The sequence below is a fragment of the Eucyclogobius newberryi genome, unplaced genomic scaffold (assembly GCF_026437365.1).
Source record: "Eucyclogobius newberryi isolate DKJ021-1_F unplaced genomic scaffold, fEucNew1.0.hap1 SCAF_10, whole genome shotgun sequence".
Lineage (NCBI taxonomy): Eukaryota > Metazoa > Chordata > Actinopteri > Gobiiformes > Gobiidae > Eucyclogobius > Eucyclogobius newberryi.
The window spans coordinates 12,341,255-12,356,065 of record NW_027315724.1 but is presented as its reverse complement, the minus strand read 5'-3'; the positions used below and the strand labels follow the sequence as shown (position 1 = coordinate 12,356,065).

At 42.7% G+C, this 14,811-nt stretch overlaps 1 protein-coding gene across 1 annotated transcript in view; it reads right to left on the bottom strand.

The window, feature by feature from the left end:
- Window positions 1-14,811, bottom strand: part of lekr1 (Leucine-, glutamate- and lysine-rich protein 1) — a 150,129-nt gene that overhangs the window by 20,876 nt on the left and 114,442 nt on the right. Inside the window, exons 11-12 of the mRNA XM_072459552.1 lie at window positions 13,946-14,021; window positions 6,043-6,207 (exon numbers count right to left, since the gene is read on the bottom strand). Of these exons, the coding sequence (XP_072315653.1) occupies window positions 6,043-6,207; window positions 13,946-14,021 (241 nt within the window). The remainder of the gene's footprint in view (window positions 1-6,042; window positions 6,208-13,945; window positions 14,022-14,811) is intronic.

Genomic DNA, 14,811 nt, shown 5'->3' with positions numbered 1-14,811 from the left:
TGGAATGAGAAAGAAAGGAAGGGGAATGATGAGAGCGAAAGGAGGACATGCAGCAAATGTCGGAGTCGGGATTCAAACTCACGATACTGCGGCTGGCCGTTCATTTTACCTTTCGCCTGTAATGCCCACATTTTCCCCAAGAGATGGCACTGTTCCCTCTAAGCTGCGCGCCTGCGCAGCTGCGCACTGCTCGCACATAGTGCACTGCTCGCACTTAGTGCGCGCACAAGAAAATCTGGTGGCTGCCCACGAGTCCGAAGGTTCACTAGTATGAAAATTCTGAATTTTTAAGGTTCACAAGTCCGAAGGTTCACTGGTCCGAAGGTGTCTACTCGCGGCTCTCCTCACCAAAGACGTGTCTCCACGCAGCAGGCTCTCCTCGCCTCCCTTTGCCCTACACACTGGCTTTTAAGACTTTTCTAGTGTTAATGCACTTTTTATGATCAAACTCACGTATTTTCCATAACTGACTTGTTTCTGTGCATAGCCTGAGCTCCTTATCGTATTATTAATGAATTAATGGTGGTCATTGTTTTGTTACTCAGCTGGTGTTCCGGGTCTGTTGGACCCGCTAACTAACTTTATTATCACACATTTATGAATTAAAGTGCTACTCGTTTTTTTTTTTTTTTTTTTTTTAGTAAAATCAAGGAAATCAATTATACCCAAGATAAGAGTGGACAAAATCAAAGTAATTTACAAATGAAGCAATGTTTTTCATGATGATAAACTTTTATTTATTTGAATTTCAATGAACTTCATTAGTAATCAGGTAATTTTAATAGCAAAACACAGTTTACACAACGCAAGCTGAACACATGCAGTGACCACGTCAGTCTAGAGCCCATTGAACACATTGCCTATACAACACATGAGTGACAGAGTTTGGTTGTGTGTCTGTTTCAAATGTATTTGTTGCACTTGATGCACGTATATTGGGTCTTCAGGTCCATCTTGGGCCCACATACTTCACAGCATCGCTCTTTCTTTGTTCTCACACATACACACACACACACACACGCACACACACGCACACGCACACAGTGTGTGTGTGTTCCCTGGGTCCAGTGGACCCGAACACCATGTGTAGCGTCCAGTCGAATTGAGAAGGCCAGAACTGATGGTTAAATGTCTTTTAATGAGCCTTTCCGTGTCATTCAACCAACGTAAGAGCTAGACAGAATAAAATAAAAAGACAATTACACTTTGGACGCAAATCCCCGTATTTCTAACTCATTACATTGGTACTATATTTTACACAATATACAACATATACATCCATAAAACATTTCAAATATCTCATAAATACAATTGTTTTCCATTACAGACCTTGTTCCCCTGTCGACTGTAGCTAGATCCTTGAGTTTGTCCGTGTTTTGACCGTTTTCCGTTGTTCAATTTACTTTTCGTCTTTTCCAGTGTGTCAAGTAGACTTCCGTTTTACCATCACTTCCGGTTACACAGGAAGTTACCAAAATAAAGCAAAACCTTACCATAAAACATAAATGTGTCAAATTGACCTTTACACCATGTATGTAATATAAAAGTGTAGGCATTGCATTGTATTATTTTTCTTTTGATGAAAACTGAAAACGGGTCCCATAGACCCGAACACCATACAAGGGTTAATTAACTCCGGGATTAAACTGTTTTCCAGTAGTCACGGCGCGGTCAAATAGCCCAGCAGTTTCAGGAGTCGCGGCCCGAAATAGCAAAATAGACACTTTGGTCTTCAGAAGCTGAATTTCCCTTTTGACTACCAATCCTACGGTGATCGGATCACGCGTATTTCTATACTTATGATCAAATGAAGGCATAGAGTGGAGGGTTCAGATCACGCATATTTCTTATGATCAAATGAAGGCATAAAGCGGAGGATTCGAGATGTTCCCTTGTTACTTTTATATACACAGTACAACTTGCGGTGCCACCTGTGAGCAGCTGGGACACAAAACGTTGTGACGAGCCCCAGTGCGTGTCTTGGTGCTTCGTGCGCATTTTACAGACTGACTACATCCCGATGCCGTCTGCACCTTCACTTTAGCCTATGAGGAACTTTCGGACTAACGAACCTTCGGACTAACGAACCTTCGGACTAGTGAACCTTCGGACTAGCGAAACTTCGGACCAGTGAACCTTCGGACTAGTGAACCTTCGGACTAGTGAACCTTCGGACCAGTGAACCTTCGGACTAGCGAACCTTCGGACCAGTGAACCTTCGGACTAGTGAACCTTCGGACCAGTGAACCTTCGGACCAGTGAACCTTCGGACTAGCAAACCTTCGGACTAGCGAACCTTCGGACTAGCGAACCTTCGGACCAGTGAACCTTCGGACTAGTGAACCTTCGGACTAGTGAACCTTCGGACCAGTGAACCTTCGGACTAGTGAACCTTCGGACTAGCGAACCTTCGGACTAGCGAACCTTTAAAACCTTCGGACCAGTGAACTTCGGACTAGTGAACCTTTAAAACCTTCGGACCAGTGAACCTTCGGACTAGTGAACCTTTAAAACCTTCGGACTAGCGAACCTTCGGACTAGCGAACCTTCGGACTAGCGAACCTTTAAAACCTTCGGACCAGTGAACCTTCTGACTAGTGAACCTTTAAAACCTTCGGACCAGTGAACCTTCTGACTAGTGAACCTTTAAAACCTTCGGACCAGTGAACCTTCTGACTAGTGAACCTTTAAAACCTTCGGACCAGTGAACCTTCTGACTAGTGAACCTTTAAAACCTTCGGACCAGTGAACCTTCTGACTAGTGAACCTTTAAAACCTTCGGACCAGTGAACCTTCGGACTAGTGAACCTTTAAAACCTTCGGACCAGTGAACCTTCTGACTAGTGAACCTTTAAAACCTTCGGACCAGTGAACCTTCGAACTAGTGAACCTTTAAAACCTTCGGACCAGTGAACCTTCGGACTCGTGGGGGGTAACCGAAAATTCACCACAAACGGCCACCGGGGCCAATCAAGCAGGAAGCACAAGTGTTTGACACACTGAAGAAGACTTGTGGACAGTAGAAGCACTGTCCAGGGGACACGTCGTGTTCTCTACATTTTTAGTTTCAAAACGGTGTGTGTTGTATTACAATCAGAATCATATTCACTGAGAAATTAGTCTTATTAGTCCCGCAGCGCAGCGCGGACCGCAGCCCGGGGCGCAGCGCGGGGTGCGGGCACGTTCAATAGACAACTGGCGTGTCACTATTGTGTAAATGAGACTTTCTTGGCCAGACCTGACTCACGAGTCAAAAGACACATGTGCATCATTATCTGGACCATATTTCTGTGTAATTATCTCATGTCACAACGTAACACTCACTCGATGAGTACGCGCTCAGAGCCATCCATATTTTCCTGGCCCGGCCCCTCGGTCAAATTTTAGAACCCAATGTGGCCCTCGAGTCAAAACGTTTGGGGACCACTGCACTAAGTACTTGGCAAGAGGCGTGTCATATTAAAAGTGTGGTAAATTTGACAGCTAAAATGATCAGTACCAGTGTAAACAATGTGTAAGAACATAGTAGAAAAAGCTTCAGTTGTAGTCATCTAGACTCAGTTAGAAAAATAGACGTTTCGACTCTCATCCAAGAGTCATTGTCAATAAAAGAATTTAGATCGAGAACTCCGATATTTATACTATTCTGTGGTAAGTCCAGCCCATTGGGAGGAGCCTTCCTAAAGAGGAAAGAGTTGTTTGTTTCAACAGAAACTTACCCTCTAGGTATCTACCGAGCCTATTCAACCCTCATATCAGGTTTACAAGAGAAGACGCTAAGGAGAATCACTTGGCCTTTCTTGATTGTTCCACGATCAGAGGAGAGGACGTGAAACTCCAAATAGAAGTATATAGGAAACCTACACACACGGACCAGTATCTGCTCTTTGGTTCCAACCACCCACTACAGCACAAGATGGGTGTGATCAGAACCTTACAACACAGAGCTCAAGGTGTGCCCACCAGCTCAGAGGGCAAGAAGAAAGAGGAAAAACATGTCCGAAATGCCCTCTCAGCCTGTGGTTACCCAGCTTGGGCTCTCAACAGAGTGAAGAGAACCAAGAAGCAGGACAAAAGGGAAACTGAACAGAGGAGGAAGGGTGTTTCTATCCCTTATGTCTCTGGCCTGTCGGAAAAACTGCAGAGAATTTTTAAACAACACGAAGTCCCTGTTTATTTTAAACCAGGAAACACTTTAAGACAAAAACTGGTTCATCCTAAGGACAAGTTGCCGACTCAAAAACAGCAATGTAGTTTATTCGATCCAATGCAGTGAAGAAAGTTGTAAAGAACGTTACATAGGTGAGACGAAACAGCCTCTACACAAGAGGCTCTATCAGCACAGAAGAAATACAAGTTCAGGACCACAGAGCGCCGTGCATCTTCATCTTGAAGCCTCTAATCACTCGTTTGAAGACGGTGAGGTGAAGGTTTTAAGCAGGGAGAAAAGATGGTTTGAAAGAGGAGTTAAGGAAGCTATTTTTGTTAAAAAAGAAAAACCTTCTTTAAACAGAAACGGAGGTCTAAGGTTCAATCTTCCTGTAGTCTACAATGGTATACTGAACCCCTGGAAAGGTAGAGGACCAGTACCAGGACATTTAGAGACTAATCAGGTACTCAGGGTGAGTGAGCCAGGGTCTCACAAAGACAAAGGGGAGACTAATAGCCCATTAAAGGGTTGAATAGGCTCGGTAGATACCTAGAGGGTAAGTTTCTGTTGAAACAAACAACTCTTTCCTCTTTAGGAAGGCTCCTCCCAATGGGCTGGACTTACCACAGAATAGTATAAATATCGGAGTTCTTGACCTAAATTCTTTTATTGACAATGACTCTTGGATGAGAGTCGAAACGTCTATATTTCTAACTGAGTCCAGATGACTACAACTGAAGCTTTTTCTACTATGGAACATGCCTGGACGAATGAGGGATTACACCGATGATGTGTAAGAACTTTAAACATTCGCAAAATAATTCATGTTTTTTAAATTTTACAGTAAAACAATAATTGAGTAAATTAAACATATACGGGAAGTTAAATGCCACAGTGTGGAAGATTTCAGGCCAATCATTAACATCTCCATGGAGGCAAGCAGGAAGCTGACCCCACTACATAAGTTACATAGTGCACCTCAGTGTTGTCACGATCCTAACATTTCAAAATTGATTTTTAATACTAAGGAAACGGCTCGAGACTCGATACCACAGTAATAATACAATAAATGAAAACAATATTTCAAGACTTATTTTTTTAAAAGATTTTTTTTGTGCGAGTTAGATTCGCACTCATGACATGCGTGCTATCCACTCAGCCACGGTGCAGCCCTTATTTTCAACAGTTTAATGAAGAACATAGTTTAATGAAGAACATAACCATGCAAACTTCTAGTTCTGATATAAATCAAGATAATTTCAGCATTCAGTCCTGTTTATGGGATGCTTTATACTATCAATACTTGAAATTGTATTAAATGTACTAGCTCGGATACTTTTTGTATTTATTAGCATCTGGGTTTCAATACTTTTGACCTTGGCACCTTTATGTGCAATTGTTATGAGATAAGAAGCCGCCAGTCACATGACAGTTGTGACCGACATAGAGTCATAAACATATTGATAATTTGAGTTATTTTATTCTTTACACAACAGTTTGGTAAGCACACCATCTTTATATAAGTAACAAATGTGAGATCCGGAAGTTATTCTTTGTTTTCTCTGGTCTCATCCTCGCTGACCTCCTCTGCTCACTGTCCCCACCCCAGAATGTATGTGTGTGTCTCACTAGGTCACCGGGAGGCTGTTTACACTGAGGCTGCTGGAGCTGAGGTCAAAGCACAGAAATACTTACTGCGTTTGTAAACCCGAACACAGACAAAAATATACAGCAAATCCTTTCTCTGGGAACACTCCTCAAAAGAATGTGAGCTATTACTTCAAAGTGCATGTCTGAACGTCAAACTATACAGTCTCAAATGGCACACATAAGAGGTCAGGATAGGGGGAAAAACGGTCTTCAAATGAAAATCGATGGCCTGCAGACCTGACCTTCTGTTGTAGCCGGGCCGAGTCGCGCTGATACTGCAAAAGTAGTGTCCGGTTCTTCTCTGTGTGGATGCTCAGCTCCAGACTGGTCTCCCTGAGGACCTCTGACATCTGCTCCCGGAGCTGGGCTGCGTGCTCTGAACGCTGCTCCTCCAGGGCTTCACTCAGCTACAGCAAAAGTACAGGAAGAAAAAGGTTAGAGGTGAGTGTAGCTTATTAGCTCAAAACTTGATGCCAATTTGTTTTAGACTGTTGCATCAACCTTTATTTGTTCAAAACATAGTTATTGTTGACAGGAATGTGAATGTAATTAGAATCAGATTGCAAGAGCTTTAAAATTCCCACTCCAAAGTATTGCTATATATGCTTCATCTGTATTGTAAGACATGCCAAGTATTGCAGTAGGCCTGTACGTTCTATTACTATTAAAGGTGCCATAACATGCTTTTTTTCACGTTTCGTAGTCTATCCTAAGTGTATTATTGATAATTATAAGGGTTGTGCAACACCCTTAACATAATAGTTAAGAAATATCACCCAGACCTTGGACCCCCTCACCAACCCGGAAATGCAAACGGCTTGGTTTGATATTCGCCCCCACCCTTGCGAAGAACGATCTGGCTCCCCCGCCCAACCCGTGACGTAGTGTGTCCCCCACAGCTGTCTGCTCCGCGATGCGCCGCTCCGCGCCAGTGAGTGAGAAACGATAGAACTTCAGATCAACACTACTTTGAGACTAAATAAATCTGGTGTTTATTCTACAGCGTGCGCAGAACAGATATATCTATAGATCTATATATATATACATATAAAAGTCTTATGTCCATCGCACTCTTATTTCCTGGTTTTTCGGTATCGGATAGAACTTCTCTCTGTTTATCAACTGCCACATCAACCTTCACCATTGTGATAATAGTAAAGAGTGCAATATCATTAATGAAGTTTTGGGCCTCTTTGAGCCGTGTTTCGTTGTAAATCGAAGCAGAAAAACCTCGGGCTTGTAGGGAGACACGGCAGACTGCAGCAGCGCGGAGCCGGGGGGAAGGGGGGGGAAGGCGGCAGGCGGGAGGGGGAGGCGGGTGGAGAGGGGCGAGGGGAAGGGTGAGAGGGGATAATGACGCGTGCTTGTGGTTATGACGCGGTCTTGTAGACACCCCCCGTCAGTTTGGAGATTCGAGGAAAGGAGATAGTCTGTAATATAGCTAAACACTGCGGGAATCAATCAAAAAAACACTCTGGGTACATATATGAAGCACAAATAGCAATGTAAGAAGGTTAAAAGCTCTGAAAAGTCGTTTTTGCATGTTATGGGACCTTTAACATACAAACACATTTATTACATTGTTCCACACTGTCTGTTTTTGTTTTTTTATACAGGCGAGTTTCTGTTTTTGAGTTTAAAGACTAGTCTAGTGTATTTGTATTTCCCGTGACTTTTTTATTGCTGTGTTTTATAATTAATGTCGCGTGCTGCACTGGAAATATAAAGTATAATCACAAGAACAATTTGCTTTAACATAAAATCCAGTAGAATTCAGTTTGTAATGTGTTTTTTTGTTTTTGCCAAGGAGAGGAAATATCAACAGCCACAAAACAGTGAAATGTAGATTTGGTCCTGATGTAACCAGGAAACAACCAAAACAACACCAACTAGTCTTTGTCTCTAGTCTAAAACATAATTCCACTGACACAGACAGATATTTGATAAAAACAATACCAAATCAACACCAACAGATTCTATTTAGACTATGGCATTACTTACAATAAGAAAAAACAAATGTACGAAGAAGATTAGGCTTACAACCTAAATACAATTGCCAGGATTAAAGTTTAGAACTTTGACAACTCATTGCTTTGTTGCGAAAGGGGAAATGTAACCTTGGCTTTTGTGGCTGTACATATTCTGCACGGCATTGCATTTTTACTTCCAAATATGCATTGAAGGTCACGCAAGTTGTAACCTTCAGTAGACTTTCCCTTGAAGTTGTCGGTGTGAATTTAGCAAAAGTAACATTCTTGTCACGGGCTGTAACCATGACGGCACAGTAACTGGTTTGGATGTCTCGTCCTTCCAGCCGAGTGGAACCATAAAACTGTCATGTGGGTCGCTGCTGTGTGACATATCTGTAAGTGTTAGCTGTGGACACCTTGTTTTCCTTTGGCCTGCAGCTGGAGCCGAGACGAACTGCTCATGTGTGCCCATTGTTCCAAGAGAGCGCCTGTGGATGTGCGTGAGTAGTGAAGGTTGTGTAGGCTGTGGGTGCGAGAGTGGCGTGAGAAGCGGCGCATGGGGGCCGAGGGTTGGGGGGGGTGGTTGCGTGTAAGTGTACGACGTGAGAAGACACCACTTCCTCTGTGCCTCTGCAGACGTGTACGTGTGAGCGAGCGGCGTGGAGGATTCAAAGGGTGATGATCGTTTAGCTTTTCTTTGCACACAGCTGCCATTTATTTGTGTTGCATGTCAATGACCACTTCCTCTCCGCGGTGATGAGGACATGCGTGACTGGGGAAGCCCATGATGAACCATAACCATAAGGGAAGGAATGAGTGAGAGCTTTAAGTGTACTGTATAGCCAATAGTTTTAGTTTGTCTTGAGCTGAACAAGGCATTGGGCTACTTATTAAGATGGCAATGTTTACTCTATAAGACTAATTCAAGGAACCTGTCTAGTAGAGGTGAGCAATACTGCACATTGAAATTAAGATAAGTAGTTGAGTAAATTGTTTAGTGAAAAAGAGCTGGGTGGAAATTAAAATGACAAAAGTTATGTTGTAAACTTTCAAATAAAGGTATTATTTGACATTTCTCACATTTGAGACATTTCACATTCGTCTGATAATTAAACCTCAACAAATACATTTAAAGTGTTGTAAATGTTGTAACATATCTCTATTGGAAGGACATAATAACCTCTGACTATTGGGATACTCAAAATAAAGAGAAATCAAGATATTCATTTTTGTCAATATTGCCCAACTCTATTGTCCATTGTATTTGCACTCCAGACTTGGAGAGACTTATCAATGCATATTTCTCACTGTAAAACAACTGCAGTTCATCCAGAACGCTGCTGCTCGGGTCCTGACTAGAACCAGGAAGTACCATCACATTAGTCCTGTTCTCAGGTCTCTGCACTGGCCCCTTTGGCTCAGAGAATAGACTTTAAAGCAGCTCTGCTTGTGTACAAGTCTCTCCATGGCCTAGCACCAAAGTACATCTTGGACATGTTAGTGCCATATGAACATTCTCGGACTCTGAGGATCTCAGGGACCGGCCTCCTGCTGGTGCCAGAGTCAGTACTAAACATGGACCGGCCTCCTGCTGGTGCCAGAGTCAGGACTAAACATGGACCGGCCTCCTGCTGGTGCCAGAGTCAGGACTAAACATGGACCGGCCTCCTGCTGGTGTCCAGAGTCAGGACCAAACATGGACCGGCCTCCTGCTTGTGCCAGAGTCAGGACTAAACATGGACCGGCCTCCTGCTGGTGTCCAGAGTCAGGACCAAACATGGACCGGCCTCCTGCTGGTGTCCAGAGTCAGGACCAAACATGGACCGGCCTCCTGCTGGTGTCCAGAGTCAGGACCAAACATGGACCGGCCTCCTGCTGGTGCCAGAGTCAGGACTAAACATGGACCGGCCTCCTGCTGGTGTCCAGAGTCAGGACCAAACATGGACCGGCCTCCTGCTGGTGTCCAGAGTCAGGACCAAACATGGACCGGCCTCCTGCTGGTGCCGGAGTCAGGACTAAACATAGACCGGCCTCCTGCTGGTGCCAGAGTCAGGGCTAAACATGGACCGGCCTCCTGCTGGTGCCTGAGTCAGGACTAAACATGGGCCGGCCTCCTGCTGGTGTCCAGAGTCAGGGCTAAACATGGACCGGCCTTCTGCTGGTGCCAGAGTCAGGACTAAACATGGACCGGCCTCCTGCTGGTGCCAGAGTCAGGACTAAACATGGACCGGCCTCCTGCTGGTGCCTGAGTCAGGACTAAACATGGACCGGCCTCCTGCTGGTGCCAGAGTCAGGACTAAACATGGACCGGCCTCCTGCTGGTGCCAGAGTCAGGACTAAACATGGACCGGCCTCCTGCTGGTGCCTGAGTCAGGACTAAACATGGACCGGCCTCCTGCTGGTGCCTGAGTCAGGACTAAACATGGACCGGCCTCCTGCTGGTGCCTGAGTCAGGACTAAACATGGACCGGCCTCCTGCTGGTGCCAGAGTCAGGACTAAACATGGACCGGCCTCCTGCTGGTGCCAGAGTCAGGACTAAACATGGACCGGCCTCCTGCTGGTGCCAGAGTCAGGACTAAACATGGACCGGCCTCCTGCTGGTGCCAGAGTCAGGACTAAACATGGACCGGCCTCCTGCTGGTGCCAGAGTCAGGACTAAACATGGACCGGCCTCCTGCTGGTGCCTGAGTCAGGACTAAACATGGACCGGCCTCCTGCTGGTGCCCAGAGTCAGGACTAAACATGGACCGGCCTCCTGCTGGTGCCAGAGTCAGGGCTTATTTATTTTTTAAACAAAGCATGGTTCATGTTTTAAAGCCTTTAACTGTAGATTAGACACATTTCCATATTCATGGGAGGTATGAATTACTTGTTGTTGAAGCAATAACTATGATTATTCAATTCATTCGAAAGCTCTAGTCTTTTCTTGCTATTTCTGAATATGTGACTGGAGCCTATCCCAGTGACTATTGCTTTTGGCAGGTACAGGCTGAACCAACATAACTACCATTCAATACTGCCAATTTAAAGACATCAAATTGTCCTATACATGGAAGATATGTGAGAGAGTCAGAGTACACCGAGAGCTCCCATAGTGACTCAAGAAATGCCATTTGGAACCTGAGGATCCTTCATTGTATTTCAAATGAATCTACGAAACCAAGACTGACCTATAACATCATGTGTTGTATAACAAAGTATGTACTATTATTTGATTAATTGTGTAATTCACATGGGGATTGTCATTTATTGCTAGAGCCTGTTTCAACATCTAAAGCATCTAGACAAATTTAGAAATCTGATACTCTGTTTTCATCTGCACATATGGGCCAGGCTGGTTCATGTCATTGGTATCACACATGCCAAAGTTTTGGATATTTACAGTTTTTGCTAATGACATGTTTGTCAGACAATTTGAACTGTAAAAACATGCAGAAGAGTAGAATTTCTGAACATGAGTAACAAAGAACTGATTTATTAATTTCAATGTAATTTGTGTCTACACGACCAAACCTCCAGAGCTGTTTGTGCCAGTGCAGGCTCGAGACACTGCTCCACTGTTGGCTTATTAAGAGACAGATTGCCTTGCTCTGTATCTTTGTGTATTTAGTTTATCTTGCACGGCCTGGTGGTCCAGAAGCCTCCTAATCTTATCCATACTATGTTCAAGCGTCTCCTTTTGTGGACTGTGACTATGGCTTTCTATTGGTTGAATTCAACATTTACTTTTTTTCTTTACTTTTTTCAAATACAATGTACTATAGCTACTAGTTTTGTTTGCAGTATGCTTTTTATGGCACTTCTACGTGAATACATGTGTAGCACCAAATAATACAAATAAATACAAATCTGTAGAGATGTGTGGGTGTGTATGGGGAGGTAAGGGGAAAACTTTTTCTGAGCAATGACATCTTGATTGTAGGAGAATAAAGATTAATCAAACTTAAATCATTCTCATAGAGCACTGGTTCTCAAACTGTGGTACGTGTACCATACACAAGCTTGTTTTGGTGGTAAACACAGACTCCTCTGCAGTTCTAGCGCAAGCTTAATTCGGACTAATAATATTGCAGCTATAATAATTTATTAACCTTTATTAATTCTCAATAGGTAAGAACCTATTGAGATGAAAACCTAATTTTTAAGGGTGACTTGGGGAATTACATTACACCTTTAAAAGACAAAAAACAAAATCTGCATTTAAAAGCACAGACACTCTTTTCTGGCTAAGACTTGACACCTGCCTTTCCCCAAAAGGGCCAAAAAGACCAGAACAGACCAGTTTGTCTTTTAAAATCGAACAAAACCCCCTGAATGAGACCATTTCACGTAATCTCAACTCCGTCTGGAAGGAGTTCTGTGCCCACACAGGGACAGACAAACCAAACTTATCACGTGAGCGCAGGGCATAATGTCCCTCTCTGCACCAGGGCAAGTAGGAACAGCCTTGGCATTGACCATACAGAGGTGGGTGAGCCTCCCACAACGCGTTGTGAAGTACCCAACAGTATCCAACGATTTCAGACATGTTGCAGATACATTTATGTATGGGGCATTGCCATAATCTAACAGAGGCATTTCTTAGGTGGTCCTTAGTGTGTAACGTTTAAGAGCCACTGACAAAGGAAACCCCCTCACATGCAAGGAATCTGGGAATTAGACCCCAAACCATTTTCTCTGAGTTTGCCACTTAGTCATTGCACTTTTTAATAGTTTATAGTTACAAAATACCAGAATATGCAAATTATTTACAATTATTGTGATATTATTATATTATTGCAATACTCCTACTTGAGTGTGATTTTGGCATGTCTACCCGCCGCCCCTTGAAACTCTAACTGTGACAATGAGTTGGACGCTGTCCTGCCGTCTGCTCCCTCCAAGAACAACACTGGCACGTTCTGCTGGGGGAGATTTACTTCAGCTAATTACCCATAATGATAACAGTGAATGATGCAGCATATTGATCCGGTTACAGCAGCTAATTTGAAGGCACATCCTCAGGGCACAGCGCACATGAGCTCATATGTGAACACTATTGCATTGTTGCTATAGCATAATTCATCATGGGAAAACATTTATTATGGTGTTGTGTAAAGAAAATGACAGCTTGTTTAGTTTCAGGGTACACATGACATTTTTTACAACTTAAATCTCTTGGGTGCTTTTCATCTTCAGACACTTTAAATCCCTAAAACAGTGTATTTAAAGTCCATATGAAAGGTTCTCCTGTTTTTTTTAGAAGAATAAAGCTTTAAAAATGACAAGAAGAAGAGCTGATTGTTGTTGTTGTGTTGCTTTTAATGGCGGTTGGCCGCCAACTGAAAAGGTGCATTTTCTGACAGTTTAAACGTGCATTCAACAAAATAATTAAGGTATTATCAGGTAATATTTCATGTCAAATCATAACTGTTGTGTCATTTATATGGATTTTGGCCCCTGTTTTCAGTATGGTTGCTAGGTAACAGTTGTGGAATTACCTCTACCTATGTCGTATTTGTGCACATGTCCAACCAGGAAGAATACAATTATAATAGGGTTAAAAGCTCTGTACTTTACTTAATATATAAATGCAAGCACAAAATGTATAACACCATTTTCATCATAAAATGTTTTAATTACAATTACAATTTTTAATTACATTTTTTTAATTACCAAAATTGCACATAATTCGGACATATAAATTGCCTGCAAACACCAAGTTTGTATTTCTTACCTAACTTTGTTGACATGCTAGATACAAAGACATTTACAGAGAGGATTTTGGATATCTTATTTAGTATTTGAGTAAACTAGATCTACATAAAAGGATGTTTTTTTTAACTTCATAAAAATCAACCAACACTAGTTCAAATAAACCTGTTGGCGGCGATGCTGGACGCGACAAACATTTTGAATTACTCGCAAACAATTGCACTTCATCATCAGATTCCCCAAATTCTGTCTGAAAGAGTTCCACGATTTCTGAGGACTCTTGAGACAAAACATTTCGACCAGACACTAAAATATTAGCACTAAAATAGTTTGTTCTGTTTCCATTCCAGTCTAATAAACATAAACACATGTCTTCCTAGTAAATTTTCTAGTTCAAACCCTGAGAACTACAATACATAACAGACATGAAATTGGTCTGCAGTTTATTCATAATGGGACAAAAGTATAAAACGTAATTACCTTTAAGGCTAGTTTACATTGGTAGTCGTCCTTCAGCTTGTCCAAGGCTCTGCGGTATGAGTCTGTCAACACGTCCCTGTGAAAACATGGACAAAAGCATGAACACTCTGCACTGACGAATAGCAGATCATTATTTGTGCTGATAAAAATGAAATAATGTCAAGCACGCCCAGAGGAAATGTGGTCAGGTCAACAGCAACCTCTTCAGACAAATCTCCAGACGAAAAAGACTATTATGTGAAACGTTATGTGTTTCATTGTGATCATTTGGTGGCAAACAAACCTCTTTGCACAAAAAGGAATAAAAGAAAAATGCTTAAATACAATACAGTAAAAATCTGTAACTGACTGCTCTTTATATCTAGTTAATCATCCAGTTTTTATCAAGCATTCAAAAGGATTTTTCAAATAGTAGTAACAGACAAATTAGGTAAAACGCATAACCTAAAGATAAAAGTAACATGGGAGTTCTGTCTCATTTGCTTTATTTTACATGCTAAACTAAATCACAAACATCTGAGTGGATGGAGAGGTTTGGTGCTTTTTCCTAGCCGACAAGGAGGGTCTAAGGACCTTGGGACATTTGTCTGAGGACACGGGATGCTGGGACATTGCCAAGTCCCATGAACATTGTTTAATCTGTTCTCACCGTCGACCTTCGAGGAAACCGCCGTTGTCATTTTGGGCGTTACAAAAATAAATTGAATGGAATCGTTCTCTCAAAGGATGGACTTTGCCGCTTAGACCACGGCATACAGTAACATCATACTAGTGTCCGCTTTTTACAGCAGTAGTGATGGAACAGAGGAGGACAGGGAAGAGAGAGTGCATTTATATGAATCACTGGAGAGGTTAGTGGTTTGCGA